This window comes from Nylanderia fulva, unplaced genomic scaffold (genome assembly GCF_048542155.1).
Source record: "Nylanderia fulva isolate GAGA-0341 unplaced genomic scaffold, ASM4854215v1 Scaffold41, whole genome shotgun sequence".
Classification (NCBI taxonomy): domain Eukaryota; kingdom Metazoa; phylum Arthropoda; class Insecta; order Hymenoptera; family Formicidae; genus Nylanderia; species Nylanderia fulva.
The window spans coordinates 1780901-1800922 of record NW_028190488.1 but is presented as its reverse complement, the minus strand read 5'-3'; the positions used below and the strand labels follow the sequence as shown (position 1 = coordinate 1800922).

General features: G+C 34.9%; 1 protein-coding gene and 1 long non-coding RNA gene across 7 annotated transcripts in view; one reads left to right on the top strand and one right to left on the bottom strand.

The window, feature by feature from the left end:
• The window catches only part of LOC114939799 (dipeptidase 1), an 81770-nt gene that overhangs the window by 49062 nt on the left and 12686 nt on the right, over positions 1–20022 (bottom strand). For all 6 annotated transcript variants that reach the window (XM_029314220.2, XM_029314221.2, XM_029314223.2 and 3 more), the window contains exons 3-4: positions 9829–9982; positions 1420–1552 (exon numbers count right to left, since the gene is read on the bottom strand). In XM_029314220.2, the coding sequence (XP_029170053.1) occupies positions 1420–1552; positions 9829–9982 (287 nt within the window). The remainder of the gene's footprint in view (positions 1–1419; positions 1553–9828; positions 9983–20022) is intronic.
• LOC114939800 (uncharacterized) lies at positions 1499–13920 on the top strand. The gene is made up of 4 exons (XR_003821334.2): positions 1499–1575; positions 11973–12092; positions 13122–13543; positions 13883–13920. It is a non-coding gene; the product is annotated as an uncharacterized LOC114939800 (long non-coding RNA).

The following is a 20022-nucleotide window of genomic DNA, read 5'->3' as shown; positions in this document are numbered from 1 at the left end:
CTCTCTGTATAAAATACATCATGAAAATGAATTATTGATGTGCTATTGTTTCGGTATATTTTTCTCAATAAACGAAATTAGATTGTCGTAATTTTCTTTCTTTCTCTCTCACACACATATAAACACTCTCTTTCTCTCTCTAAATTTTTCATGAAACGAATGAATGAATGTCATTTCTCGCGCAGACGATTTTTCGTTTCTTCAACGCGGTGATACGTACATATATGCGTAAAAGCCCCGTCTTTTCCGTGTAAGAATTCCTCTTCTAAAAATAGAAAGAAACTGACGCGAGAGGAAAGCGTCTCTCTTGAATCGATCTTATTACACTCTCGCTTTTTTCTAATCCTTTTGTGGAACTCTTCGCACCTGGGAAACTCGACTGTTCTAGCGGATCGTCCCGAAATGGATTCGACGAGGTCGAAAGACACTCTAGAAGACATTCGAAAGATGCTTCTTACGTTGAAGGAGCGATTGCTCGTTTTCCAGTTCGCGCTTCCTCTTCACTATCTAAAGTGCATTCTAAATTCTTGAAAGGAAAGTCCATAACGAACATGACGAAGGACGGGGAAACGACAATTCTCGCTGACACAATGCCAAAGGATCCTGAAATGTGTCGGGGACTCGTGCAAATAGATAACCCGATTCGATAATGAAAATTTAATGCTATATAGCGAATTTCGTCGCTTCCGGACACGCGCTGCGGACGACATATTTCCGCGGGCCACGTTTCTCGGCGTGCTTTTATTTTCGCGAATATTCATCAGCATGCGAAAAATGCGAGACACGGAGATTACAGGAGGAATGCGGGACATGTGGATATATAACGGCTGGGAAAACAATTTTGCAGGGGGGATAGGCGGAGGGAATTCAAAAATCTGTTTGCTCGGACGTGGAGAAATCCCACCCCATCGGCGTTATCTCTGTAATTTTAAACATCGCCACGTCTGTAGAGAGTAAATTGATATAGCGAGCAATTATGCAAGATTGATCCCGCGCTGAGTAACGCATTAATTTCCGGGCGAAACTCGGATTATCAAGTAATACGTCCGCATTAAAGGGTTAACTGGAATATTCGTTGCATTATAAATCCGTGGTATATAATAAATTCTCTGTCGAATGTAAAATAGCGAGTATTTTAAATTGATCGAGTTCGAAAGTTCTCCTACGGTCACATATTTTTCTGAGAGGCGGAGTGTCGATCGAGTGAGTATTCAATCGAAAATATTTGAAGAAATACTGAACGAAGTCGGGGTCGATTTGAGCTGGCCATGCGCCAAGTATACATCGCGAGGCGAATTTTCATTCTCGCAAGTCGCGATGCTTTTGCGAGTGTTTCGAGCTAATATAGCTCATGTATTCCCGATTTTATTTCGTTGCGCTCGCGAGTTCATAAGTGCGCGGAAAATAAAAACTACGAACCTTCCGCTGTGGTAACTAGGACCATATTTTCCTGATGTTTGTTAACCAATCGGCGAATAAGGTCTATTTGCTCCAGGGCCAACTGCACCGAGTCAAGATGCTGCGATGAACAGGGTACATACGCCGACCAGAACTGTAACAGTAAAACGAAAATACGTGAGTTGATTATTCAATTTATCAATTTATATTTGTGATTGCTTAATTTACGATAATGTTGACGTTCCTATTTTTTATTTAAAAATTTTTTTAATACAAAAATCGCGTTTAAATATGCCGATATATATTATATATATTTTACTCTGTTCCACATACAACAAGCGAATGTATAAATGAAATTGATTATTATTTAATTATGTAAAAGACACGTAAATTTTATATTGATGAGTTCTATCGAAAATTCATCACATTAATGGATATATTATGACGATACTGAATTGTAAAATAGGCTATTCTCATGCTAAAGCTAAAATCGATAAAAATGTTGCGATTTATTACAAAGGATTACTTTTATTCAATATTGGCTCGTGGGTTTATTCTGATTTAAAATACAATAACGTTAATCTCATTCGTATTCTAATTACGAGATATTTCTGACACATATAATATAATGCTCCGTTTTAATCCAGCATCTGATAGCGTTAGGAATATATAATTAAATGCACATTACGATATTCTACAAACACACAGGAATAATTTGCATTTTAAATAACCGGGTATCGGCGGCGATCGTAAATAACAGAAACTTTAAGAGTCCCTTTGCGTAATGCATTCAAAAGCAAGAATACAACCGGCCCGGTTTGTGGAATAATTTGGTTCTGAATGTACCGTCTTTTAAGGTTACGCTCTATGCATAACACGTATGTATGTACATGGCATTGCAAAAAAGAAAGAAAAAAAAATCAACGCGACTTCAAAAAGGCACGCGATGTGGAGATCGCGATTTCTGTTTTCAACCGTCACGCGAGATCGTCGCACGGCGATATAATTAGTTCTTTTACTCGTTACGACATCCGTTTGACATTGCAAAATTTATGTGCATACTTTAGCCGGTTATCCTCACATAGACCGTAATCCAAACAACTACACGATTAGATTTCTTTCTTTGCCACGTTTCATTATGCTCTTAAATCTACTTTTCCTCAAAGAAAACAGGATTATACGCAGAGTTAATAAATTTTCATCAACGGAGATGCGGTTGATATATTTCGTTAGGTGACATCGTCTCGGACATGAGAGACATTAAAAGTTCGTGTTTTTTTTTTTTTTTTGTAATCGAAACGAAGAGGAGGTTGTCTTACTTCGGCGCAAATTTTTCGCATTATATATTATGCACAAGTGCGCGCATCGCGACGTCGGCGAGAAGTTTTATTCAACAATGCGGAAGAAATTTATGCCCGAGGCGTGAAGTTACCGTCGCGGCGCCGTAAATCAACGGACGAAGGGGCGCGAAGGGACCTCTTCTTCCGGTTTTTCTCCCGGTATCGCTTCTCGGGCTGCGGTTGACAGGAATTGCATAACGTCGCGAAACCGCCCGTAGGATGACGGCCGCTAATAGTGACGACTTTAATCGCGCGCGATGTCAAGCACCGTAATTACATTCGGGACGTCTGTATTTCGAGTACTTCGGTGACTTTTGCCGCGAGACGGCTAATTGCGACGCGTAAATAATTCAACGGCAAAGAGGGAGTGAGAGAGAGAGAGGAGTGAGTGAGCGGAAAGTTTAGTCTGCGCTTGCAGTTGAATGTCGGTATGCCAAACGGAAACGGCGCAAGACGGGAAAAACTTTCAACTCGTAATTGCTCCTACATATAGCTGGATGATTACTTGCGGCGGTACAGCCGTCGAAAAAAATAAATAAATAAATATCAAACCTGTAGACTCGACGTTATCGAGTATATTCGCGCGGTATATTTATTTAACGAGCGCATTATCGTGTCAGACATGCGACATCTTTCGTGCCAAATGTGGTTCGTTCACATGTTCGCTACTCCGTTATTTAAAATTACAGGAACTGTGTGTGCATTATCAATGAATAAAATATTACTCGCCATTAATGGCTCTTTTTCCATTGTTTCTTACGGTCCTAGCAAACACAGTATATAAATGTTATATACTCAAGCATGTTACATGTAACGTATATGTTAGTTGTAATTTTTCACTCATAGATGTAACATTTTTAATATTACATATATTACATTGTAGTTATATTGTCATTATATCCCAAGATATCACTGACTTATCAATACATCAATGTGCTATTTGGTACATAATAACAATATAACTACAATGTAATATATGTTATATTAAAATGTTACATCTATGAGTGGGAAATTACAACTAACATGGATGTTACATGTAACGTACACGTTATATTACCTGTTATATTCCGTTTTATTATAACAATGTAACAATTATATATCGGTGTTTGCTGGGCGTATATAATCATGAGGAATTATACACGCTCGTACGCAAAAAACAAGCATTATCGCGGATTCGCAATTACATTCGCGTTATCAGCAATCCCAATTCTAGATATGCGAGATCTTAATTTCAAACGTCACGGCGGAAGAAATTTGATTTCAAAAGATGAACACAGAGCGCCACGTAATCTCGCATCGGGGAAAATGCAGTGATATTAAAGCGAATTGTACCGACGTCTGTATTAGTGATACAATCGCTCCTTTCGTATCCTTCTTCGCGATACTGTAAGGAGGCAGTTACCGCAGCATTTCAGGTCAGACGTTCACAGAACGTTTGTGTATACGTGTGTATGTATATATTGTACGTGTGCAAAGTCTCTCTTTTCCCTTCCGCACTTTTCCAGCTCAGCCGCGCGCAAGAACGAGCAGTAGTCGAGGCGAGTTTTAGGTCAGACGTTCGTAAAAATACTCTCCTCTCCTCGTGTATACAACGTGTCGTATCTGCGATTCTACTTAAAGGCGAGCTGTGGTTGTAAGGACCCCATGCTTTTTCTTCCCCTTTTGTCTCTCTTTCTCACTAATTCTCTTTCTATCTGGCCGCGATACGAGATAAGTTTTAGCAATTTTGCAGCTGCGCAATGCGAACTGGCTATTAAGACGGCCGTTTTAACTTACCTCGAAGATCACTTTGCGAAAAACCGTACACGTGAAAATCGATTTAAAGAAAGGCTTTTTCTTTTATTGCTCTGCTTTATTAATCCTTGCATCTGGCATCGTAAACTTCAAACCGTGTATTTTGCATTGTGATGTCCTACGGATTTCTTTTACGAGTTACTCGTAATATATTACAATAAACTTACTATTCCTATTTTATTGCAACACAATGGTGCGAATTATACGTAAAGGAAATAAATATTTTAAATTTATTTTTTATAAAAATAGTCTTTTACTTATTATTTGTTGACAAATTTATTGAAAACATTCGTCTATTCGATTGATAAAATTGCACTTTTATACTCGTTTAGTTATCGAATGTGAAAATATATAGCGAACAATGGGAGAGATAATGGAAATTCAATTTGATAACAGTTATCAAAAAAGGGAGATAAAAAAAACGTGTTTCGCCGCCGGCGTTCCATCTTCCATCACTCTTTTTGCGATGTATCTAAAATTCCGAAACAACTGCGCGAGACGTAAATTTTCCCCCGTTCTTACCCCGAATTGCTTCTTCCTGTTGCGAAGTCGCCGAAGGTGTAACGCAAATTCCCATCGAGAGACGCGATAAATCGAGTAGCTTCGGCTCATCTCAAGTTGGAATGCACTTTCGTGATTTGTGATGTGCCGGAAATGCCGAGAATCTCGCGGATAGACAGCCCGAGGGGCTTCAACGAAAGTACTTGTATCGATTCTTCAAGTATTCTTTGAATTTTGCGACGCATTAGTATATATGTACTGCGCGCGAGGACATGGTGGGGAAATGTTTTCGCTCTCTTTTATACTACATTTTCGTACTAAATAAAAATAAAACAAATTTTTCGAGAAAATTTTCAAAAAATCGCATTCAACAAAAACTAAAATAACAATTTTATATATATATTTTTTATGCAAAAAAAATTTTATATTTCTTTAATGCAAATAAAATTCATAAATTTTTTTATACGATAGTAAAATTTTGAGTACGCACTTATACTATTATATTGCATTCTATTATGTCGCGCGTTTATTTGAGAAGGTCTGTATATGATTGTAGAAAAAGGGATCGTTACATGGGAAAATCTTGTCTACGTCGCGACGTTGTGTAAGATCGTATGTAAGTCGACGGCACGCGATCAATGGAGTAACCTTCCACAGTGGATACCGTCAGCCCGTCTGAATTAACCAGGACAGTGATAGATCGAGGCGGGCCTCGGTTTGGTTACTGTATACATATACGGTGTATGAGTTACGTATACGTATTGTGTGTATATGTGTTGCGTTCGTCCCAATGGACATAACCGAGTGGTTATCCCTTTCGTCCTGACGTTGGCAGACTGGATACCTTAAGGGATCTGTCTCGGATCGGAACATAATCCAAAATATATATGTAGTCGGTACGAGATACTTTCGCATGCTCTGCTTTTTCCCTTCTTTGATGTTTTCTCCCAGTATTGCTATACGTTCAATATTTTTAAATAACCAATGGCGTTTTTGAAGAAAATAATGTGTTATTAAATTTTTAAAAAATTTTTAAATTATCGGTGAAAATTAAATAGAATTTAATACAGATTTGATTGAACAATTATAATTATTGTACATGGCTTCATTATTGTTATACGGTCTTCTATGCATGATATCATTTTGCACGCTTTTATTGAGTTTAATTACAAAATTCTCGCGTTCCAATATTAATCGCATTATTAATGATTCGCGCGTATAAATGTGATATTTATGTTAAAAGAAAAACTCTCGCGCAATTATTCGATTCATTGTGCGTTACCATCTTCATATTTTTTTTCGCAATTACTGCAGTTTGCACATCTCTCGCGCGATCACAGATTGGTATTAATTATGAAAAATTGCTCGTAATGCACAGCGTTACGATGCAACGCGCAGTAAACACGGCTATGCGCTCTACTACGTCATTATGCATCAGATTAATATTCCATTTAATAACATTAATGATTTCATTACGCAGTGACGGTAAATGACGCGCATTTTACACGTCTTGCCATTAGTGGTGGATGCTCGTTTGGCTTCCCTTTTTCCTATTTGTTTAACGGTGCGAGCGAATATATCAACGTTAAGGTGAGCGACTAAGTAAGACCTCGATTTTTTCAAAACTCCCGTCTTTATGCGCTTTCACGAGGGTCGGACTTTCCGGATCGCGACAATCCCCTTTTTATCATGCTCTGACACACATCACATTTCGTTCACGAGCTGGGATAAGTGTCACGCATCTAGATCGACTCCTAACAGCTGAATCACGCCGGGGTTGTCTTTCTAACGAGAAGACGTTATGATACCTTCCAAGGTCCCTCGAGAAATTTTGCTTCTCATCGAGGCGACGCGTCGGGAAATAATATCGGGGATGATTTCCGATATTGCGCTTTTATCCGACACCGTTCGGAAACGTTCAATTTCTGGTGCATCCCGCAGCACGTCGACGTTCCATTGTAACTGAAAGTTTCACGTCTATGTTAACCTCCGCGCGATGTATTATTTATCTTTACCAGTCACGACATCGGCACGAGCGGCGCGTTCGCGTTAATTCGTAATGCGGATCTCGTGCGTCACATATCCTCTGCGCGCGAGGGAGGTCTCTCGAATCTCTCGCGGTTGAAAGAGCGCGGATTTACGCGCGGGATGCGCGCGGCATCCTCGAAAATGAATATCGAGAGAAACCGAAATCCTCTAATCCTCCCTCCGATTTAATCCGAGATTCAATGCATTTAAGAATGTATATACATATATATATATATATATATATCGCGTGCGCGCTGCATTTCCGCGGCCGGTTCGATATCGGTTTCTCCCTTAAATGGATTCCGCGCTATATCGAAACTCGTATAACGGGTCTGTGACCGGTATACCCGCGCGCGCTATTACCGTGCTATCGAGTCGCATTGCTTATTTAATACGAGCCAAGATCCTCGTTTGAATGTACCGCAGGCTATATACGCCGACGATTTACATACGCGTTGCCACGCTCCATCAAATTCGACGTTCGAGGACGTTTTTCCGCGGAGGAATATATTTTTGTATCCTCGCACGCATTTTCCCTCTCTCGAAACTTTCTATCGCGGGCTATTTTGCGTACGCTACTTTGCGACTGTATGCGCGCGCGTCTTGTCTTTATCTCTTCCACTTCTTTTATGTTAACTCTCGACTCTATATACTTCACGGACTCTTCAGAGACACGGCCGCGCACGTTTCAAGTACCGTAAATAAATTCCTCGCTTCTGCTCGCCTTTGAGAGTTGCTTTAAACGCAATAAACTCGCGATACGTACAAAGGGGAATAATTTTTGATAATGAAAACACTTGAAATTGTAAGAAATCTCATCATTGAAAAGAATTTTGCCGTGAGTATATTCATATTATATTCACAGTTTTTCGCGATATACCTTAATCGTTAATTAATATTTATACGTAAATTTTTCGCATACTTCTTTATATTTATATCTTCCTCTAGAAAAGTCGGGTTTAATATTGTCGGTGTGTCAAAAATCTCTTTTATAATCCGTTTAACTCGATCTATCAATTTTTCAGTTTTTCGTAGCGAATTATTTCAGACAACCTCTTTCACTTCTTTAGATGCAGCCTGAAGCCGTTCTCGATAGACATTCTCCGTGCAAAGTTTCGCGCGCTATGTCGAAGTTTATTCGAAACGATACCGAGAGCCTCACGAGAAGGATTTTCGCGGGATTAAATCGAAGGTATTTCGAGGAAGGGGAAGGAAGGAGATCGTGTCGTGGTAAATTTTCGGCGGCGCGTGAAGCACGGCGAGAGCAACCGAAGGAAATTAATTGCCCAAGTTCGCCTCGATTTTCCTCGGGTCGTTAAAGAGCCGTTAATTGAACCAAGAAGCGATTTTTTATGGTCAGATCTTAATTGCGATTTTAGATTAATCCCCGATTATTAACGATCGCTACTTGGTCGGAAAGACCGAATTTATATTCGTTAAATACAGGGTTTCGAAAAAAAGAGATCGGGAATCCGCTAGTAATTCCGGATAAGTTCGCATTTATCGGAAAATTTTCGTCCACTGAATCGTTCCGGTCGATGTAACGCGATAGATAATTAATTCTTCCGTCACTGTGTCAATATGTTCGATAATAGCTTTTTTTTTTATTACCGTAGCATTCCATATTTCATAGCACGTAATCCTCTTTTGTCATGTAAATTTTATCGTATTCTGGTGGGATAGGAATTACGAGATGTATTTGCGCAAACTCGGGCATTGGGATATTTCCAAGCTTGCAAGCGTATACGCACACGCGTTTGACTAAACATAGATACGAAATCTTCGTAAAATCGATTAATTGCTATTAGGCGCGGCACCGTTGCTGTTTGATTTATGGCCGAGTTACGTACGCAGCACGCCATAAATTAATAATCCCATGCTTGGCATGAACAAAACAGGCTTCACAGAATATGACGTACATTTCATTGAACGGCCAATTGCACGCAATTCTGAGAGTCGGCAACCGCTTAAATTTAAATCAGACTGCATTAACATGACTTTAAATTAGTTATAAATTAGTATTAAATTAGTTATAATTGTCGATGATTCTGCAGGTCGAATCCTACGTGCGAACATTTAATTGCAATTTGGCGGCACTGTAGCTTCGAGGCGACATGCGATTCCCTCATTCGCGTGGATTTAATTTTCACTCACGAGCTACGATGAAGTTGATGAAAATAGGATATTAAGCTCGACTAATTGCCAGGTTTGTTTATGAAAATTCAGAGAAATTAAAATTATTTCACGATCAGATTTTTCCTTCATTTCTTTTCGTGATATTATGTGACACATATTTTTCTTGCTAAAAATAAATATAATCATAATATATTTAATGACATTATAGTCTTACAAATGATAAATACTCGTGAGCATATAAATATATGATTAATGCAATTAAAATTTGATTTCAAAGTTAAGAATTATGTTTGATAAACGCAGCTTTACTTATAATTTTTTCAAGAATTTGATCGTATTATACATATATAAAAATTTTATTTATACTCATTCAATTCCATATAATTCAATTATATTTATATCATTTTAAAGTAAAATTACTGAAAATCTTAAATTATGTATTATGGTCAAAATTTAAGTCGCTTTTTAGCGATGTAAATATTAAAAGCAATTAATTGTAGTAAAATCGAATGCTTAAAATTGAACGGAAAATTTTCGAAACATTTCATCAGTTTGGCGACTGGTTCGACGAACTTTAGTTGAAGTAATAACTTCGGGGAACTCTTGTTATTGCCGTTATTATTAAACTCACCTGCGCTGCAACCATGCCTTCCTTTAATCTCTTGAGATCTGTGTGGCTCCAGGCGCTTCGTGACCAAGGATGAGTGTCCCTCAGGTCATCAAACCTGAACTCCCTTAGCTGGTTCTTCAGAAACTTCCGTATGTTCCAGGGTAGGTCGTTGTGCCTGAAGAAAAAGTAAAAATATCGATTGATATACGCTTCGTTCGTAATTTTTATGCTTAAACTTTTTTAAACTAAACATAGTATAGTAAAGCAGTTGGATAAATTTATTCCAGTGAAACATGCATTTTTTTCGCATGATAAGAAATACATTTTGCGTTTAGAAGTTTTACCAAATATCTGTTTCCCAATAAAGTAGTTTTTTAGAGAAAAAAACGAAGTAAGGCAATTCTTTAAAATAAAAGCGATTAACATAATTTGCTATTAAGAATTATTTCAAATTATGTCGTGAAAAATATTAACTATATTATACTAAATGCATTTATATTATTTTTCATTATTTGATGGAGTTTATGCTCAAGTAATTGTTTCTGGCGTTAATTGCAGTAAGAAATATTTGATGTCCTATAATTCCATTCTATAATGTAGCCAAAGGAACTCTAGATAGCTAAAGTTTGGTCTTTACAACAACATTACGTGATGTACAACTTGCGGTAGACTCTGCTAGCTGTTGTATCAAACTTATTTTCCATAAAGTTCCAAGGGATGCTTCATGGAAATAAGAAATATGTCTGCATTCTTGCAGAATTGAGACGTAAAGTCAATTCACTGACATGTTGCATATTACGTTTTTTTTTTCAAAGATAAGCACACGTATTGTATAATAACTTTTATTTTCTCGAAAAATATAAATTTTATACACGCGCGATATGACATCAATATATAAATAGAATAAATATTATATAAATAGAAATATTATATAAATAGAATAAATATATTTTGCATATAACATAAAGATCAAGAAGGAAAAATAACTTATTGCGAGATTAATAACTTTTTAAGATTGATTTAATTTGTGTATAATAACATTCAGAGATATAAAAAAATAATTCGCATAATTTATTTTAAAAGATGACACAAGAAGTACATTAATTATATAGAAAAATTTTTATTTCAATCTATTGATTTTATTTGTCATCGAGAATATCAGACGTGGCATTATTGCATTTATCTACATATAGTAATAATATATATACAATTCATCATACCTTCTATACAAAGTTTTTATTGCGAAATTGCATTCAATGGATGTATAACTGTGGATGTTCAATTTCACCAAGTCTGATTAGATGAACCGATGGTTAAAATTAGCAAGATAGTTAATAGACAAAAGTATTCATGAAATAAAGTATTCATAGACATGAATCCTTGGGTTTTTTGACCACCCTGCTAATCGTTGGTTCCAACCAATCAACGACGTGGAATAAATGTTCATCTAAATGAGATTTGATGAAATTGGTCCTAAGGTATACAAATAAACATTTAAACGTTGACATCACTGTCACTGTGCCACTCGCGTGAAATTGTTCAGCTTCAAGACGTGTCGAAATTGCTCCGAATATTTTTCAAGATTTTGTGCAAAGAATGAGACTCACGACCGGAAACGAGTATTGGAAGTGTCAACTGCAATGCTGTATATACTGAATTATCGTAAGTGACCATGCATTTTCAATGTTTGTAACCATACTTGAGAATTTATTGAACGATGAGATATGACTATGTAGAGACATATATAAAACACACACACACACACACAACAATCTATAAATATAATATAAAGCTATTTTTCCTTCTTGATCTTTATGTTATATGCAAAATATATTTATTCTATTTATATAATTATATATAATATATTTATATAATATTTCTATTTATTTGTATACCGTAAAATATATATACTGCTGGTCATTAAAATTGCATTATTATATAATATAATATATAATATTAATATAATATAATATATAATATTAATATAATATAAATATATAATATAATGTAAATAAAATAATGTATATAATATATAATATATAATATGATATAAATGTGTGTACGGTATATAGTATGTGTATATGTGATGCAATTTTTAATGGCCAGCAGTGTATATAATGTGTGTATGTTTCGATAATAAAATTAATAAATGTATTTTGATAAAGGTTTCAGTAAGAAGATAGGAGCGCGACGTATCGATATGGAATCGCAATATGACCGCCGATATAAATCGATAGTGCGGTCGAACGCAGTCGACTACACTACAGTTGGTGTTTCGCGCCAAGGTTAGCATCAAGCACTCGAAATTACTTCGTATATTTTTCGCTATTTTATACGTGAAGAACGACTCGTGGTTGAAAACCAGCATCGGAAAGTTCGATTGCAGATTCAAGTAGACTGAATTATTATAGGTATTCACATATTTTCAATGTTTGTAACAGTAATTTGAGAATTCATAACAGAGGAAACTAATCTAACTTTAATGATTCGTGAGCACAATTATTATCTTAATTCTATCGTTATTTCTGTATATTGATTACTATAAAATATAAATATATTTACAGCGAAAAGTTTTAATCGAAAAAAAATTATACATGTTTATATGTAAAAATTTATTCACTTTTATGGTAAATACTTTAATTCTTCTCTGACTTCATTTTTGACGCGCGTGTACGTACAATATTTATGTAGATTTAAAAAATTAATTGAATGTGCATTATGTATAGATAATTATTCATTCATATAGTTAATATTTTCCTTCCTCTTTGCAGAGCGAGAATGTGAAATAAATGAAGGAATATCGTCGAGACATAATAACGAGAACATGTTACGAGTTCGAAGTATCGAGAGAGTGAATTTACGACTGAATACTACATTGATGAATGCGCTATTGTAATCGTGGCGGTCTCGTAAGGATATGTTTACCTTTGCTCGATGTGAGGGAATGTATGCGTGTCGCCCGGCGCGATGTGAGACACATTTATACACACACACATACACACACACACATACAACAGCGCGACCTTCGACAATCTGTCAGTGCACGCTGGTTCGGTGCGAATATTCGACGTTGAAAATTTGTAATTTATTATAATACGCGGTGCGTGATGTACGTGTCATCGAAATTGCGTATGTTTGCTATAGACAGTGATAACAAGATAATAAGTAATGTACGTGATTGTAATTAATCTCTCTCGATGTTTGTAATCTATCGCTATGGCATTTTAATGCGGATAACGAAATTTCTTTCATCCATTTCACATTAATCGCTTCATATTTAATAGTTGTACAATTGTTATTACATGTTAATTTAGGCTGTGCCGATGGCGGAACTGAGTCAGAATAATTGGTGAATATGAAGATCATAAACGAATATCGGGAGTGCCGAAAATCGGAAATATTGAAAATCGCGAATGTTTAAAGTCGGAAATCAGGAGTGCCGAAAATTTTTTAAACCGGAAACGTCGAAAATCGAAAATGTTAAAAGTCAAATCGAAAATCGGGAGTGCCGAAAATTTTTAAAACCGGAAGCGTCAAAAATTGAAAATATTAAAAGTCAAATTGAAAATCGGGAGTGCCGAAAACCGGGAATGCCGAAAATCGGGAGTGTCGAAAATCGTGATCAGAATGTGTTGAACAAATGACATTAATTTTACTTTTCCGGTCGACGTATATGCAAGTGTCTTCGATCTGCTCTCAATTCCAGAAGCTCGCGAAGCTGGACAAACATTGGCTAGTAAGTAAACTTGTTTAATATAAATTTATAGTTTGAATATTTGTTGTTAGAATTACTTATCTTTTATAATTGATATTTATATATGATGAAATTGATATGTATATATACATATGTATATATGATGCCTTTTATATATAGAAATATCAAATCAATTATAATTTTATTTTTTAAGAAATATTTATCAAATTATAATTATGAATTTTTTTGTAATTAAGATATAAATAATTTTTATATATTTAATTAAAAATATAGAAAAAGTATACGAAAATATTTATTCTTTATATATATAGAAGCGATTTGTGTATGTGTAATTTACAATTTGTACGAAAATTGTTCCAGGTGCAGCATGTAGCACGATGCCAATGCAACCTGGTGAGTGAATTTATCTGTCATCTGCATATATACTTTGTATGTATGTACATACCATTTATTTCTGTATAATAATGCCCGAATTTGCATAATACAATTTTATTCGAATACATATAAATACGAATATATACAAATGATATCGAAAACTATGTCTGATGAAAATCCATATAATTAAATTATATATATATATATATATATATATATATATATATATATATACATATATATATATATATATAATCATCAGTTATATTATCAGTTATATATATATATATATATATATATATATATATATATAATATAATCTAGATATATTTTCTCTTTTAATCATATACATAATCTGAAACATGTGTAGCTTATTTCTCCAATTCCGATAGCAAAAAGCATATATTGAATTTAACTAAAACATATATAAAAAATAAATTGATTACTAAAATTTTAATATTCTAAACTATATAAAAAAAAGAATTAATTTGCAGAAAATTATTTGTTATAATAACCTGACCAATTTTGAATAAATAATGAAGAGCAAAACTGATAATATGAATTGATGAGAAAAAGATTATAGCAGAATTTCTTTTTATACATTATTTTCTAGCTGAAATTGATTAAATATAAACACAATTTCCATATTAATATAATTTGCATATTAATTTAATTCGTTGACAATAAAATATTATAAATTGCATTTAGGTTTTCATGTGTATGTTTGTGTTAAATCTGTTATTTAGTGTTATATGAAATGATAAAATTTGATATTTTAGAAATATGTTTTAAAATTAATTTTTTCTCATTTATTCTCATATATTGAATATGCATATTAATATAATTGAAACACGTAGACCATTATAGTAAATAGTTTTTTCACGCATTATTTGTATGTGAATTTCTGTATGCTTTGCAACTTTGGGCATTACTATATTTACTTATTTTAATGCGTATGGCTTACGCATTCTGACAGAAATAATAATATCAACAAATTACTTCTATTTTGTCGGAAGTATTAACGCGTTGTAATTTTTAGAAAGCTGTATATTCACATATTTTTCCTACATACTAGGAAACACATTACAGCTAAAGTTGTACATATATTCTGCGATAATTGAATAAGCCTATAATCTTTATCTTATAATCTAATTTTCAATAATCTGAATTATAGCATGTATATCTATAAAGTATTTTAAATTAAATTCTATCAAATTTCGATAAATGACAAACTTTTAATTTAATCGAACGGCAGATACGTATCTTTTTCGAGAAATGAAAATTTCGTTACGATAACTTGCATTTATTGCATAATAAATTACTTTTATTTTTTTCGGTAGCATTAACGTGTTGCAATTTTTATAAAGCTGTGTATTCACATATTTTTCCTAGGTACTAGGAACACATCACAGATAAATACATATATTCTGTGATAATTGAATAAGCTTATAATCTCTACTTTATAATTTAATTTTGGATCATCTGAATTTTAGGATGTATATCTATAAAGTGTTTTAAATTAAATTCTATCAAATTTCGATAAATGATAAATCCTTAATTTAATCGAGCGGCAGATACATGTCTTTTTTGAGAAATAAAAATTTCGTTATAAAACTTGCATTTATTGCATAATAAATTATTTCTATTTTTTCCGGAAGCATTAACGCGTTGCAATTTTTGTAAGGCTGTATATTCACATATTTTTTCTAGGTATCAGGAAACACATCACAGGTAAAATTATACATATATTCTGCGATAATTGAATAAGCCTATATAATTTTTATTTTATAATCCAATTTTAGATTTTAGGATGTATATCTATAAAGTGTTTTAAATTAAATTCTAGCAAACTTCGATAAATGGCAAACCCTTAATTTAATCGAGCCGCAGATACATGTCTTTTTCTGAGAAATGATAATTTCATTATAGCTTGCATTTATTGCATAATAAATTACTTCTATTTTTTTCGGAAGCATTAACGCGTTGCAATTTTTGTAAAACTATGTATTCACATATTTTTCCTAGGTACTAGGAAACACATCACAGATAAAATTATACATATATTCTGCGATAATTGAATAAGCCTATATAATTTCTATTTTATAATCCAATTTTAGATTTTAGGATGTATATCTATAAAGTGTTTTAAATTAAATTCTAGCAAACTTCGATAAATGGCAAATCCTTAATTTAATCGAGCCGCAGATACATGTCTTTTTCTGAGAAATGATAATTTCATTATAGCTTGCATTTATTGCATAATAAATTACTTCTATTTTTTTCGGAAGCATTAACGCGTTGCAATTTTTGTAAAACTATGTATTCACATATTTTTCCTAGGTACTAGGAAACACATCACAGGTAAAGTTATACATATATTCTGCGATAATTGAATAAGTCTGTAATCTGTATTTTATAATCTAATTTCCGATATCCTGAATTTTAAGGTGTATATCTATAAAGTGTTTTAAATTAAATTCAATCAAATTTCGATAAATGACAAATTCTTAATTTTATATCGAGCTGCAGATACGTGTCTTTTTCTGAGAAATAAAAATATCTCACGTTTCTTCGTGTTGCAACATTCGGATGGGAGTATTAATTACCTTAATTAGCTTAAGACCCAAAATTGACAGACTCGTCTTGCCGAAACGCGAAATATTCTTTGCATTTCCGGAATTTACTCTAATCGTAAGTCAGCAGACAGCGGCATAGTTTAACGTAAAGGAATTTTCGGTACTCCATATACACAGACACACCCCAACAACGAAGAGGAGCGCGCCACTTGCGCGGATATGTACGTACATTGTTACCCCAACAAATCTGCTCCGAATCAGCGATGGATCTGCCGTCCGTTTGTAACTAACCGCAGCGTACCCTCTCGAATGCACTTTGCATGCGCGCGGAGCGATAGGCGCCTAACTTCCAGCAGAATTAGATAACCAAACGAGCATTTCGCGTACATAGCGCGTCGACTTCCTTCCTCTTCTATCCTCTGCTCTACGAATAATAGTTCGATCATTTTGGAGAATATGCGAGCCTAGACAGAGAACGCGCGAATATCCGACTTAATTTAAATATCAAGGATATGCGCGTGCCGTTCTGCCCGACAGCGTCCGAATGCGTGCTTAGCTTTATGGAGAATCGAATAATTTTATTATCAGAGCATAAACCGCAGACCGCGTTCATTTCATACACGTTCATTTCGTGCGCCCGGTGCACTCTGAATTAACGTCAAGTTGTTAACTTTGTTTAACCGAACGGTTTTTATTTCCGAGAGAAGAATACTTGCCAAAAGTGAAAATAATTTTGAGTTGAAAGAGGGATAGAATATAAACTGTTTGAGAGCTGTTTGCTAACCCTATAAATGTATATGTACACTGGTTGGCTAAACAGATACAATGGAGATTTCCTGTGTGCATGCATATATGTATATTATATATATATATATATATGTGTGTGTGTGTGTGTGTGTGTGTGTGTGTGTGTGTGTGTGTGTGTGTGTGTGTGTGTGTGTGTGTGTGTGTGTGTGTGTGTGTGCATATAGAGAGAGGAGAAGGAAGAGAGATCCCGAGTCCTTTTGTCCATTGGATCGCCCATGTAGGATAGTGTGACCAAACGCCGGTAAAGTCCTTTGTTTCATGTGGGCTACCACATACGCAGAGAGTCTCGAGACACTCGAACTATATTGTGTGAGAAGTGTGCGCGAGAGTATTCAATAAAATGTATTTCAACAAAGTACGTATAACTCCACGTGTAATTCCGAGCTCCGAGTATAATTAATCCTTTAATCGACGTTGTTTCGCGCGCACGCGTCTAGTGATGATTTACTTCTATCATATCCTGCATTATACTGCAGAGAATTTCGGTACGACGATGTAATCGTCATTTGGCACGAATCGTTTTTTCGGGACGGCCATTAACAACACATAGGAAATTTTTAGTAATTCATAAAAGTGCTCCGCGTGGAATTTGGCCTATGGCCAAAGTCGTGTTTGCATTTGTCGATAAAAAATTATCGTGGAAATTAGCTTATTCGTTTTAGCCACAATTTATTATCTCTTACTTATTTAGTGAAATTATAAAAGTTGATTATTTATGTAAGATAAGCTTATTAGCGACTTGGCTCTTAATTTATTCACCATCTAATTTATTTACCATGGAAGCATCTGTCAGAATACACGCGAGACAAATTTGCCTAGCGTATACAGGGTATTAGATAATTACAAATTCATGATCTAAATTATCATTGCAAATCTAATATAATTATTATCTTATAATTGTAAATTATAAACACTCGGTTTTAATTTAATTTTGAATGTATAGGCTAAAGGAATAATACATGATTTACGGTAGCGCACGTTACTATTCAGTTAAAACGTAGTGCAATAATAATTATGAAGGTATTTCCATGCTATTAAAGTACGTTTCCGTTAACACTTCATACATATTCAGTAGAGGGCGTGCCTAAGAGGCGAGATATATCCGACATTAATTTCGGCTTATATAGTACTAAAACTTCTGTATAAAAATAGAAAATTGCACAGAGAATTTAGAATTGTCTTATTTGACAAATATTTAATATATAAAATATCAGAGAAATATTTACAAAGTACACTTTCCATAAAGTTAATTGTTTCTATCCAATTTCGAGTTAATTTAGTTACCGATTAAATTTTAAAGATATAACGTTGATTTATTTCATAATTATTTGTTTTTCCGCAATAATAATTGATCGTCAATTGTGCATCTCGCATACGTAAATACGGCGCATTGTATAAATTCTGTATTGACAGCTCGACATTTAACAGTCAAATATCTATATTTCTCGAAAAATAATTAATTGAAAACAAGCAAACGTTAAAAGCAAATAGAGAAAAGCGATAATAAAAATGTGAGAAATTCGCAGCGAACGCGAGAAAAATACCGACGCGGCGCGATTTATAAATTATCGCGCTTAAAGTGCCGGGCACTTTCTAAGTATTACTACTTAAATCTCAAGTTCTCGCAAATAACCAAGTCGAGTTAAACAGCGTAATTAATAATTGCAAAATGTATTTCCTATACTTTTAAATTTCCTCCCTTCCTGATCTTCTCATACATATTCAGGGGATGCAACGCGCGTCTAAGGGCCGAGATAGCTCCGGTGTCGATTTCGCGAAACTACCGACGAATTTTCACCGTTTGCCAAAGCGACGAGGGATGAGGAAGGAAGGGATGGAGAGAGTTACCGTCGAGATCACCGGTTAAGGGGTGGTGGGTGGCGGTGTGAGCAGTGGTTAATTGGCAAAGCGCGATAAGGTGGCTGGTCCCCGTATATGCATATGAATGGCGAGTATATTCCGTTTGCCGGCTGCGGTTACGTTACTCGGCATGCAAATAAGTTTTCCGGTCTTGGGTGCCGAGGCGATTCGGCGCCATCGCCTTTGCGCAACGAACGAGGAGTTTAGCGGCACGATCGTTTCCCGGAGGTTTCCCATGGCTGATTCGAGTGACCGCTTTTCGTCGCTTTAAAGTGGTCGTTATTAAAAGTAATTTCAATAAAGATCGACGTTCGCCCGCTCGCGTTTTAACTTTACACCGCTGTTTCCGTCACGGATGCACGCAACTCTCGTATCTTCCGATTTTTCTCGTTTTCGAAATACGTTTGCTGACAAATCGTTTTGAACGTGATCTTTTTTTTTTTTTTTTTTTTGGAGACATCGATCGTGGCTGAGCATACATATCGGTGTATCGAGATTATTTGTCGATCGATTTTTTTTCCACAACTACGACGAAATAGCGCTGGTTTTGCTGGCTTCGGGAAATATCTCACGGATACGTTATCAATAAATGTCAGTCAGCGTTCCAAACATGTCGGGCTACGTGAAACTATCCTTTTTTTCACCGCAATATATTCAATATTGAAATGTGTAATAGAAGTTGGTTATAATGGAGGAATAATAAACAGACATTATATGTATGTATTATGTGAAAAATGTTCTTCTGTCTTAACGTTTTAACTTGTTCGCCATTTACCTTGCAATATCACTTTTGTGATACATTCGCGGTCGTTCCTATTTGATTCATAAAATCTAATCCACACCATACTCTAACCGCGGAGTCGCTAGTAAACTTCGTTAGTA